The 12,728-nt window shown below is 44.0% G+C and overlaps 1 protein-coding gene, 2 non-coding genes and 2 pseudogenes across 6 annotated transcripts; 4 read left to right on the top strand and 1 right to left on the bottom strand.

Moving 5' to 3' along the window:
* Positions 1-672: 672 nt before the first annotated feature.
* Positions 673-3,155, bottom strand: LOC121583251. 4 transcript variants are annotated; one of them, XM_041899436.2, is made up of 6 exons: positions 2,840-3,155; positions 2,596-2,753; positions 1,952-2,141; positions 1,675-1,856; positions 1,493-1,579; positions 673-1,404 (listed from the first exon to the last, which is right to left on the bottom strand). In XM_041899436.2, exons 1-6 carry the CDS (start codon positions 3,081-3,083, stop codon positions 826-828), a joined length of 1,440 nt encoding a protein of 479 aa, XP_041755370.1. In that variant the 5' UTR covers positions 3,084-3,155; the 3' UTR covers positions 673-825. The 4 variants fall into 4 exon arrangements, with proteins under 4 accessions (XP_041755370.1, XP_041755374.1, XP_041755373.1 ...); XM_041899440.2 differs by having other exon boundaries at positions 1,795-1,856; XM_041899439.2 differs by having other exon boundaries at positions 1,952-2,117.
* A 2,972-nt stretch (positions 3,156-6,127) lies between these two features.
* On the top strand, positions 6,128-6,246 carry LOC121583661 (annotated as a pseudogene).
* Positions 6,247-6,654: 408 nt separating this feature from the next.
* LOC121583688 lies at positions 6,655-6,763 on the top strand (annotated as a pseudogene).
* A 4,219-nt stretch (positions 6,764-10,982) lies between these two features.
* LOC121583772 lies at positions 10,983-11,101 on the top strand. Its single transcript, XR_006003628.1, has one exon. It is a non-coding gene; the product is annotated as a 5S ribosomal RNA (ribosomal RNA).
* A 414-nt stretch (positions 11,102-11,515) lies between these two features.
* On the top strand, positions 11,516-11,634 carry LOC121583771. Its single transcript, XR_006003627.1, has one exon. It is a non-coding gene; the product is annotated as a 5S ribosomal RNA (ribosomal RNA).
* The last annotated feature ends 1,094 nt before the right edge of the window (positions 11,635-12,728 follow it).

Here is a 12,728-nt window from a genome sequence, read left to right as displayed (position 1 = left end):
AATCGTACCTGTGAGAATTCATAAAATAACTACATTCTCAAAGTCATGGATAAAGCTCACTATTCTGTCAACCTTCAAGATGATAAAACGACAAGATCACGCTCCAGAGTTATCTTACAAGGACTACATCATGATGTGTGAAAACATGAGGTACATACAGTATGTGTGGTACTCCATTACTCTGATGACACCAATATATCCTCCCTGCTGTAATATAGGCAAAGAGAATGAGGCTGTAGTATGATAATGTTCCTATCGTCCCTATTTAGGTTGACTTATTTCACCAATCTCCCTGTAATCTGTTGGAAACCCACCAGTAACACAGCACCTTCAGGCCGCTCAGATATGTGGTGATATGTGGGCTCTATTTTAAGCATGTGAATCAAAAATAATTAGGCCCTGAGATTGCGAGGCGTTATTAAAATGCTAAACAGTTGAAGGGGTGGATAACAAGACAATCTAAACCTCATCAGGACATGGGAGGGAAGGACAGAGGGAGAAAATAGAACATGTCTGCTTTGTATTCACTGTGGGTGATTGTTATTTCATATATTACAGAATGTAATATGCCCATGGATCATTATTGACCAAATTAACTCAATGCTGATGTATTCACTCTTCCCTACCCGTAGTGGTTTGATATATTTTTGTTTATGTATTAGTTTTGGTGAATTCAAACACATATGCCTAACCTAAGCATGCTGCTTCACATATCAACAGTAGTGAACATTTGCTGCAGAAATATTAACTGTTTTTATTAATTGATCATAGTATAGCTTTTGCTATATTGAAATGTTCATTAGGCCTACAGCTCGGTCTCCACTGTCAACATGTAGTCATAAAGTAATAATAATAATAATAATAAAGTAGCTCCAGTAGCTTTGCATCCTCATTGGCATTATCAGTAGCAGGGCTAGCGGAGGCAGCCATATCCTTCATCTCATTGTTATCTTCCTCATCCTCAGCGATGAGGGCTTTCAGGCTGGTCTCACTGACGGATTTCTCCATAGAGGTGTCTGTTAGGGTGGAGATCAAATCTTCAGCAGAGTCATCCTTCACATCCTCATCAGTAGCGATCATGTCCTTAGTGCTCTCAGGGGTCAGTGCCATGTCAGGAGTGGAGTTCTGGGTGCTTAAGTCTGATGTGTGAACCTCTGTCATGGTCTCTGATGACTGGGTGGTCACCATGGAGATCTGTCTCTGAGAGGTGGCAGTGGTCTGTGTGTCTGTGTTCATATCTGTTGTCTGTGTTTCTGTCTGCGCCTGTGTCGAAGTGTTGGTAGTGGATGGCTTTCTCTCTGTCCTAGTTGCCATAGACGAGGTGGTCAGAGGGACTCCAGGTAGCTGCCACTCCAGTGGGAGGATGGCCAGGTTCCTAGCCAGGGAGAACTGGGAGAGGGAGCTCTACCCGGAGGAAAAGGAGGGTTAGGTTGAGGTCAGAGGGGAAACTGCCTGGTCTGTCCGTATAGTAAGTCAGGTTTCAGTAACTTACGTGGGTACGTGGTAGAGTCGGAGAGTCAGGACTTATGTAAATTTTCTCCACATGGGTCTTCACTTGCCGGGGTGTCCTTTGATTTGCCTGCATAAGACAATTGCAATACCCAATGATAAAACATTATGGGAAAGATCTTTTGCTCACAATAAAATATGATACAGCATGTTTGCTTGTCTCACAGAGTTCGGTCTTTGTCCCAAATTAGTTCCCTTGTCTGTTTCTGGTGTTGTACTTCTGGGTTCGTGGTCTTGAGATGATTTCAATAGCTGGACTTCAGTCCAGTCTTTCTCCCTCCCTACCTTTCCATTACTCTTGTCCTTGACCTTTTTGGTTGTAACATCTCCTCCAGACCAGTCTGAGCCTGTTTAGATTAGACATTTTGATTTTGAAGACACATCTTTCCAAGTGGAGCAATATCATTCTATATCTAATCAACAGACAACCCATAACACTCACCAGTATCAGATGCATTATCTTCGTCCTGGTCCTTTTTACTCTGTCTGTGCTGAGAGGGACGAGTTTTCTTCAGCTTGACTTTCCCTCCACAGCAGAAGAGAGTGAACAGCTGCAGGGCCGCCACAGCTGGATAGATGCTCTGCTTCTTCTCTTTCTGCTGGGTCTCCTTTGCTTTCTCCACAGGGGAGACCTCAGGGTCACAATCAGTACATCAGTTAGAAATCTACTGATATTTCAAACTACAATATCAATAGCCAATGAGCTCTAGTGTGTTTCCATGGCAAAATGTTACCCAATAATAACTAGGGTTAGTGCTATCCGAGATCCTTGAGACATCCCTACCCTAAACCCTAACCTTACCTCTACCCTTACCCTAACTCTAACCTTAACCCTTACCTTAACCATTTCAATTTCAACTTCAATGGGGGTAAGGTCAGAGTTGGGACGTTCCATGGATTCCGTTAAGACTTTTTAACTAGTAGGGCCTACCCCATCCGAAGGGGCATTGTGACATTATCACATTTGTCAAGCAGTGTCAAAGTATCAAATTCAACACAATATACTGTGTTTTCCTTATTGTGGTCATTATCAATTATCAAATGCATTGGCAAATCCTCATTGATAAGCAGGTTTGGATGTCTTACCGAGTTAGATCTTTGTTTAATGTCTTTTTCTGTTTCCGGTGTCGTTCTGCGTTTGTGGTCCTGAGATTTCTGAACTTCAATCCAAACTTTCTCTTTCCGAACCTTTCCTTTACTCTTGTCCTTGATGCTTTTCACATCACCTGCAGAATAGTCAGAGCCTGTAAGTGAAACATTTCCTCCAAGTGAAGCCTAAATAATTGTACTATGTAGCAGCACTAGTCAATAGACACCTCCTCACACTCACCAGTATCAGAGTCATTATTGTTGTTCGTATCGTGTATCGTTGTTGCCTTTCTCCCCTCACCACTCTGGGAGGGATCAAATGGTGTCTTCTTCATCCTGACGCAGCTCAGCAGTGTAAACAGCTGAAGAAAGGTCAGGGCTGGAGGGATGCTCTTCTCCTTGGGTTTATTTTTATGTTTATGGGTCTCCTTTGGTTGCTCCCTAGGGGAGACCAGAGGGACAGGGTCACTAAGTGTCTGACCCATAACACGCTAGGGTAGTGTACTGTTGTAATCAATCAAATCAGTTATAGGTTGAGAGATGTAGCTAACACGCTCTTCCTGAGCTTGTCTAACAATTTTAATGTGGTCTGGGATTCTGTTAGAAGTGTGTTTCCGTGGCAACGTTACCTCATAATGTTCCCTTATAATAACTAGTGCTCCATCCCTGGTAAAGTGGCATTGTGACATCATCAAGTTCCAGAACACTGGAGCAGCCTATTACTATAGACCTAGTCTGCATGTATGTCTGTATGTCTTTCTGTCTGTACAGATGTAGGATCTTAATTTGATCACTCTTTTGTTGCTAAGATTTGTACTGCAGAGCAAGAAATGCAAACTTGTATTGTATTACAAAAGGCTTCTAAAGTTTGTCATTTCCATTTTAAAATGTCAGACTTGATTTGCCCAAACAGAAAATGTATCAACCCCTACAAAAAATGTCCATGAATTATAATCCACATCATAATTCACATTTCCTGTTGCTGCAAAATTATTTTCCTGCTGTAGCAAACTGGCTCAAATTAAGATCCTACATCTGTATGTCTGTCTCTCTCTTTCCTTCTCTCTCCATCTCTCTCTCTGCCTGTACTCATATTCAACCTCTGCCTTCACCCTATTGAAGCACTTTGTTTTCTCATCTATTGCCTGCCTGCATCATGTTGCAAGGAGAGGGTGGCTGAGCACAGGTCAATCACTCCACATTGAGAATGATTATACAGTTGATTATCAAGTGCCACACTCAACATATTACTACTGTTGGCAATCAGAATACATACTTGTTGTAGTCCAAGAGTCTACTCAGTGAATACATGCAGGCCAGCGGGCAAGAGTCATGGCAACACATCTATATTCACACCTCCTCTATGTCTGCACTATTAAAAGCAGATCGCCGCCACATGTAGCATAAGAGATAGGTAAACAGCCTTTATGCGACACCTTCATTATTCACCATCTTTGTCATCTGTATGGGAGAACATGGGGAGGCAGTGCTGTGCTGCTATGCCTTAAAAGGCCACCAGAGAGCATCAAATGACTACATACAGTATGTCAATGACCAAATGTTGTATGTAAAGCAATCATGAATGGTTTTCTAATATACTGTTTAGTACAACACATATCATAAAATAGTCTACACATCATAACATAGGCTACACACAAGTGCAAGTTTCAGTGGGGTAACTGAATTGATTCCCTTCAAAAATGTCAGTCCATTTATCCAATGAATCCTCCTGTTTCTCCCTCTCTCTCTCTCTCTCTCTCTCTCTCTCTCTCTCTCTCTCTCTCTCTCTCTCTCTCTCGCTCTCTCTCGCTCTCTTTTATCCTCCCAAGACTGTTACATGTGTAATATGTTTTTTATCCAATGATAGTAAAGATCATTAATGTTGCCATTAATTTGAAAACGATAAAAAACTGCCAGTTCAGTGTTTGGCTACAGTTTAGCCCTGCAGCTCTCTGTAAAGGCAGTAAGGCTCTTGCAGTCCAGTGAAGATTAGATTGCTTTACAGGCCAGTGAGCCTGGGTGAATCCACAGAGAGCCGCACACAAAGACTGGCACAGAGAGATCAGAGTGGTGCCTCCTGAGTAGTGATGATGAACAAACCTTGGCCTCTCCTGAAGACGATAACAAATGCCTTCATCCTCCAGCCAAGACCATTAGTGGCCAGATAAATGCAGGTTGTGTGTATGTGTTGGTAGTAAGTGTTCTATAGAGGGACGATGTGTGTTTTCTTCTATGTGTGTCTGTCAGTGTGTTTATGCACTCTACCTAGTCTTCCTTTCAGACCCCTAGACACTTGTAAGGCCACAGGGTGCATCCTGATGGCTTATTGGATTCCTTTTAGTGAGGGCCAGTAGCTAAACAAATAAAGGCAGCCATGTCTCTGTGTTATGACCTCCACCACTGTGGTCACAGCCGGCATGAAGTCTATTATACATTTACAGGATAAACATTTTAACTTCAAACATTAAACCAAGCAGAACTAGGTAGGACGGGGAATCATATACTGTACCTTGGGACTCTGGTCTAGTGGTGTTATCTCAGTGAATAGTGCAAGGTGTTGTAATATCAGAATCAATACACAAATATATGTGTATGTGCGTGCATGCATTCCTGCCTATCTGCCTGCGTTTGTGTGTGTGTACGTGCATGCATATGCCTGTGTGATTGAGTGCTGGGTTTAGTGAACTTGTCGTTCTATCATCATGATGGCACTGACCTTCTCTCGACCAATGTGTTTTGGCTAATGCAGTTTTCAGAGACTGGAGAAATCAATTGCTCAGTCAGGACAGGAGGTGGGCTTGCACACTGTAGTCAGTTTACTGAGCACAGCCTATCCTCTCTTGATTTGATTTGATTTATTAGGATCCCCATTAGCTGACATCAATGGTGACAGCTAGTCTTACTGGGGTCCGACACATAACGAACAAGACATTACAGACAAAATACAATTGACATACATTTAGAAACATTAACATGTCGTGTGTGTGCATCTATCAGTTACACATACATGTCAGTACATACAGTCGTGGTCAAACGTTTTGAGAATGACACAAATACTAATTTTCACAAAGTCTGCTGCCTCAGTTTTGATGATGGCAATTTGCATGAAGAGCGATCAGATGAATTGCAATTAATTGCAAAGTCCCTCTTTGCCATGAAAATGAACTTAATCCCCAAAAAACATTTACACTGCATTTCAGCCCTGCCACAAAAGGACCAGCTGCCATCATTTACATTTTAGTCATTTAGCAGACGCTCTTATCCAGAGCGACTTACAGTTAGTGAATGCATGGAGCAACTGCCTTTTATTTATCACCCTAATAATATCATGTATTTTTATTGGACTAAATGCAGTTTGTATGTGCTGTCCTAACCTGATCAAATTAAATAATAGACAGTGCGTTTCCCAGAAAATATAGGCAGTACATTCAGCCTTTGTTTTTAGTCGGTTCATTAAGTTGCATGGAAATACGAATCACTGATACATTTTGTTCATGTCTTTAAATAGTGTACCAAGAGTTGTTCCTGCGCTTACTGCCATACCTGCCTGAATATGCCTGATCTCGTCCGATCTCGGAAGCTAAGCAGGATCGGGCCTGGTTAGTACTTGGATGTGAGACAGCCTGGGAATACCAGGTGCTGTAAGCTTTTTGTTCCACTAGAGAGTACTCTTGTGTCGTGGAGCAACTGCCTTTTATTTATCACCCTAATAATATCATTTATTTTTATTGGACTAAATGCAGTTTGTATGTGCTGCCCTGCCCTGCCCTGATCAATTTAAATAATAGACAGTGCGTTTCCCTCAAAATATATGTGTCATGGAGCAACTGCCTTTTATTTATCAACCTAATAATATTGTATTTTTATTGGACTAAATGCAGTTTGTATGTGCTGTACTAACCTGATCAAATTAAATAATAGACAAAGCGTTTCCCTCAAAATATAGGCAGTACATTCAGCCTTTGTTTTTAGTCGGTTCATTAAGTTGCACAGATATTCGAATCACTGGTAAATTTTGTTCATGTCTTTATATAGTGTACCAAGATTTGTACTCAAGCTTACGGCCATACCAGCCTGAATACGCCTGATCTCGGAAGCTAAGCAGAGTCGGGCCTGTATAGTAATTGGATGGGACACCGGCTGGGAATACCAGGTGCTGTAAGCTTCTTGTTCCACTAGAGAGTACTCTTGTGTCGTGGAGCAACTGCCTTTTATTTATCACCCTAATAATATCATTTATTTTTATTGGACTAAATGCAGTTTGTATGTGCTGCCCTGCCCTGCCCTGATCAATTTAAATAATAGACAGTGCGTTTCCCTCAAAATATATGTGTCATGGAGCAACTGCCTTTTATTTATCACCCTAATAATATTGTATTTTTACAAAGGAGGTGAGCAGGTGAGCAGGTGAGGAGCTTGGAGTCGGGTAAGTTTGGCTTTATACATAGCTTGGGCTTTGTCGAGTAAGGCTTAAACTATGTATTTAGATTGTAGTTAGGTATTGTAGGTAGGTATCGTGGGTTGTTGTAGGTAGTTATTGTATGTAATTATTGTAGTTTAGTGTTGTATTCGGCGGTGCCGGGTGTAGCACGAAGCTAGCTAGCTAGCTAACTCACCACCTGGACTAGCTGGCGAGTAGCTATTAGCAACGGTATAGTTGTTTCACGCCTGAGAGTGCCTGTAATTACGCCAGCTGGCTGCCTACAATAATTACATACAATAATTGCCTACCATTCAGCTGTTTTCTAACCTCATTGTCTGAACCGTTAACGCTAGGCAGCAAGTGGCTACTGTGCTCGAAAATTAGCAAGCTTGTTGCAACCTGGATAGCTACTTGTAAACAATAGCTGGAACGACCGAGCGAACAGACGCGAACTGGCTGAGTCAATTCAGTGGCTAGCTTTGCACTTGGCTAGCAACAGTAGCTGCTAGGGGTAAGTCATAACCTACACTTGTGTTTTGTTTTTTACATATTGATAGCCCGAGTCGCTCAAGGAATTCGGGACATGGGTGACTAGTTAACGTTAGTTTGGCTCTCTCTGTGTGTTCGTGCCGTGAAAGGAGGGGGTTCTTCTTTGTCTGAAAGCAATGGCTAGCTAGTTTGCTAACTATTCTAGCTAACTAACTGGCTGAATAAGTTGACGACGGACTCGCTCAAGCTGTTGGGACTAACCCACAACGTTAGACACGGACGATCTGCTTGTGTGTTGATACACTGGTGGTTGTTGTGGCTGAGTATTGGCGCTAAACCCTGCTGTTGGAGACCGGCATGCTAGCTGGCTGTGGCGTCTTATGACGAGGTGCCTGGACGTTTTTCACGGAATAATACTGCACCTAGTTAGCTAGCTGAATAAACTAGGTTAGTCTATTCCTAGAAAACATTGAGCCGGTGTAGTTTACAACAATTATAGTTTCTGAGGTGGAAGTTGGGAGAGTTATATTTGGGAGTTGTGGTGAGGGAGGCCCCGCTCTCTCCTTTCCCAGATGTTTAGTTCATTTTATTCCGATCTCCTCTGCATTATTGTAGCCATCTGCTGCAGCCTGTCAACTATGCCTCTGCCTATCCCTGTTCTCTCCTCTCCGCACAGGCTACACAAACGCCTCGCACCGCGTGGCTGCTGCCTCTCTAGCCTGGTGGTCCCTGCACGCACGACCCACGTGGAGTTCCAGGTCTCAGGCAGCCTCTGGAACTGCCGTTCTGCTGCCAACAAGGCAGACTTCATCCCAGCCTATGCTACCCTCCAGTCCCTCGACTTCTTGGCGCTGACGGAAACATGGATTACCACTGAAAACACTGCTACTCCTGCTGCTATCTCCTCGTCTGACCATGTGTTCTCGCATACCCCGAGAGCATCTGGTCAGCGGGGTGGTGGCACAGGAATCCTCATCCCTCCCAAGTGGACATTCTCAATTTTTCCCCTGACCCATCTGTCTGTCTCCTCATTTGAATTCCATGCTGTCACAGTCACTAGCCCATTTAAGCTTAATATCCTTGTCATCTATCGCCCTCCAGGTTCCCTTGGAGAGTTCATCAATGAGCTTGACGCCTTGATAAGTTCCTTTCCTGAGGATGGCTCACCCCTCACAGTTCTGGGGGATTTCAACCTCCCTACGTCTACATTTGACTCATTTCTCTCTGCCTCCTTCTTTCCACTCCCTCTCCTCTTTTGACCTCACCCTCTCACCGTCCCCCTACTCACAAGGCAGGCAATACGCTTGACCTCATCTTTACTAGATGCTGTTCTTCTACTAATCTCACTGCAACTCCCCTCCAAGTCTCTGACCACTACTTTGTATCCTTTTCTCTCTCCCTCTCCTCCAACACTACTCACTCTGCCCCTACACAGATGGTAATGCGCCGTCGCAACCTTCGCTCTCTCTCTCCCGCTACTCTCTCCTCTTCCATCCTATCATCTCTTCCCTCTGCTCAATCCTTCTCCCTTCTCCCTACCCTATGCTTTGACTTCTTTCTCCCCTCTCTCTCCAGATAAAATCTTGCGACTTGTGACGGCAGGCCACCCAACAACCTGCCCGCTTGACCCTATCCCCTCCTCTCTTCTCCAGACCATCTCCGGTGACCTTCTCCCTTACCTCACCTCGCTGATCAACTCATCCTTGACCGCTGGCTATGTCCCTTCCGTCTTCAAGAGAGCGAGAGTTGCACCCCTTCTCAAAAAACCAACACTCGATCCCTCTGATGTCAACAACTACAGACCAGTATCCCTTCTTTCTTTTCTCTCCAAAACTATTGAGCGTGCCGTCTTTAGCCAACTCTCTTGCTATCTCTCTCAGAATGACCTTCTTGATCCAAACCAGTCAGGTTTCAAGACTGGTCATTCAACTGAGACTGCTCTTCTCTGTGTCACAGAGGCTCTCCGCACTGCTAAAGCTAACTCTCTCTCCTCTGCTCTTGTCCTTCTAGACCTGTCTGCTGCCTTTGATACTGTGAACCATCAGATCCTCCTCTCCACCCTCTCCGAGCTGGGCATCTCCGGCGCGGCTCACTCTTGGATTGCGTCCTACCTGACCGGTCGCTCCTACCAAGTGCCGTGGCGAGAAGCTGTCTCCGCACCACGTGCTCTCACCACTGGTGTCCCCCAGGGCTCAGTTCTAGGCCCTCTCCTATTCTCGCTATACACCAAGTCACTTGGCTCTGTCATATCCTCACATGGCCTCTCCTATCATTGCTACGCTGACGACACATAACTAATCTTCTCCTTTCCCCCTTCTGATAACCAGGTGGCGAATCGCATCTCTGCATGTCTGGCAGACATATCAGTATGGATGACGGATCACCACCTCAAGCTGAACCTCGGCAAGACGGAGCTGCTCTTCCTCCCGGGGAAGGACTGCCCGTTCCATGATCTCGCCATCACGGTTGACAACTCCGTTGTGTCCTCTTCCCAGAGTGCGAAGAGCCTTGGCGTGACCCTGGACAACACCCTGTCGTTCTCCGCTAACATCAAGGCGGTGATCCGATCCTGTAGGTTCATGCTCTACAACATTCGGAGAGTACGACCCTGCCTTACACAGGAAGCGGCACAGGTCCTAATCCAGGCACTTGTGATCTCCCGTCTGGATTACTGCAACTCGCTGTTGGCTGGGCTCCCTGCCTGTGCCATTAAACCCCTACAACTCATCCAGAATGCCGCAGCCCGTCTGGTGTTCAACCTTCCCAAGTTCTCTCACGTCACCCCGCTCCTCCGCACACTCCACTGGCTTCCAGTTGAAGCTCGCATCTGCTACAAGACCATGGTGCTTGCCTACGGAGCTGTGAGGGGAACGGCACCTCCGTACCTTCAGGCTCTGATCAGTCCCTACACCCAAACGAGGGCACTGCGTTCATCCACCTCTGGCCTGCTGGCTCCCCTATCTCTGCGGAAGCATAGTTCCCGCTCAGCCCAGTTAAAACTGTTCGCTGCTCTGGCACCCCAATGGTGGAACAAGCTCCCTCACGACGCCAGGACAGCGGAGTCACTCACCACCTTCCGGAGACATTTGAAACCCCACCTCTTTAAGGAATACCTGGGATAGGATAAAGTAATCCTTCTACCCCCCCCCCCTTTACTCCAACCCCCCCTCCCCCCAAAAAAAACATTGTAAAGTGGTTATCCCACTGGCTATAAGGTGAATGCACCTATTTGTAAGTCGCTCTGGATAAGAGCGTCTGCTAAATGACGTAAATGTAAATGTATTGGACTAAATTCAGTTTGAATGTGCTGTCCTAACCTGATCAAATTAAATAATAGACAGTGCGTTTCCCTGAAAATATAGGCAGTACATTCAGCCTTTGTTTTTAGTCGGTTCATTAAGTTGCATGGAAATACTAATCACTGATAAATTTTGTTCATGTCTTTATATAGTGTACCAAGATTTGTTCTCAAGCTTACGGCCATACCAGCCTGAATATGCCCGATCTCGTCTGATCTCGGAAGCTAAACAGAGTCGTGCCTGGATAGTACTTGGATGGGAGACCGCCTGGGAATACCAGGTGCTGTAAGCTTCTTGTTCCACTAGAGAGTACTCTTGTGTCATGGAGCAACTGCCTTTTATTTATCACCCTAATAATATCATGTATTTTTATTGGACTAAATGCAGTTTGTATGTGCTGCCCTGCCCTGCCCTGATCAATTTAGATAATAGACAGTGCGTTTCCCTCAAAATATATGTGTCATGGAGCAACTGGCTTTTATTTATCACCCTAATAATATCATGTATTTTTATTGGACTAAATGCAGTTTGTATGTGCTGCCCTGCCCTGCCCTGATCAAATTAAATAATAGACAGTGCGGTTCCTCAAAATATAGGCAGTACATTCAGCCTTTGTTTTTAGTCGGTTCATTAAGTTGCATGGAAATACTAATCACTGATAAATTTTGTTCATGTCTTTATATAGTGTACCAAGATTTGTTCTCAAGCTTACGGCCATACCAGCCTGAATATGCCCGATCTCGTCTGATCTCGGAAGCTAAACAGAGTCGTGCCTGGATAGTACTTGGATGGGAGACCGCCTGGGAATACCAGGTGCTGTAAGCTTCTTGTTCCACTAGAGAGTACTCTTGTGTCATGGAGCAACTGCCTTTTATTTATCACCCTAATAATATCATGTATTTTTATTGGACTAAATGCAGTTTGTATGTGCTGCCCTGCCCTGCCCTGATCAAATTAAATAATAGACAGTGCGTTTCCCTCAAAATATAAGTGTCATGGAGCAACTGCCTTTTATCTATCACCCTAATAATATCATGTATTTTTATTGGACTAAATGCAGTTTGTATGTGCTGTCCTGCCCTGCCCTGATCAATTTAAATAACAGACAGTGCTTTTCCCTCAAAACATATGTGTCATGGAGCAACTGCCTTTTATTTATCACCCTAATAATATCATGTATTTTTATTGGACTAAATGCAGTTTGTATGTGCTGCCCTGCCCTGATCAACTTAAATTATAGACAGTGCATTTCCCTCAAAATATATGTGTCATGGAGCAACTGACTTTTATTTATCACCCTAATAATATCATGTATTTTTATTGGACTAAATGCAGTTTGTATGTGCTGCCCTGCCCTGATCAAATTAAATAATAGACAGTGCGGTTCCTCAAAATATAGGCAGTACATTCAGCCTTTGTTTTTAGTCGGTTCATTAAGTTGCACGGAAATACGAATCACTGATACATTTTGCTCATGTCTTTATATAGTGTACCAAGAGTTGATCCTTCGCTTACGGCCATACCAGCCTGAATACGCCCATCCTGATTGGAGAAGTGACGACAGGTGCGAGTTTTGAGCTGTGAGTGAGTGTTTGCTGAAGAGTGTTTGCTCGAGAACTATTTTTGTTAATTATTTGGATTTCGAAATATATTTTTTGTTTGTTCTTGCAGTTGAATAGTTTTAAGTTTGGTTAGTCTTCCCCCCTTGCAGTTTTGCTGCTTGGGGGAGAGTTTTTCTTTTTGGATTCTTTTTTTGAAGCACTATGACGGACAACATGGAAATGACAAACGGAATGGACAAAGACAACGAAAGGGCGCAACGGAAGAAAAATGAAGATAAAGAAGGAATGAAATATGGCAAAGAATACACGGTGGCAATTGAGTTGGAAGGAGAAGACAAAGTGACGACAATGGAACTA

The sequence above is a fragment of the Coregonus clupeaformis genome, chromosome 15, assembly GCF_020615455.1.
Source record: "Coregonus clupeaformis isolate EN_2021a chromosome 15, ASM2061545v1, whole genome shotgun sequence".
Taxonomy (NCBI): Eukaryota; Metazoa; Chordata; class Actinopteri; order Salmoniformes; family Salmonidae; genus Coregonus; species Coregonus clupeaformis.
The sequence above is the reverse complement of the archived record's forward strand: the minus strand, read 5'-3'. Positions and strand labels throughout refer to the sequence as shown.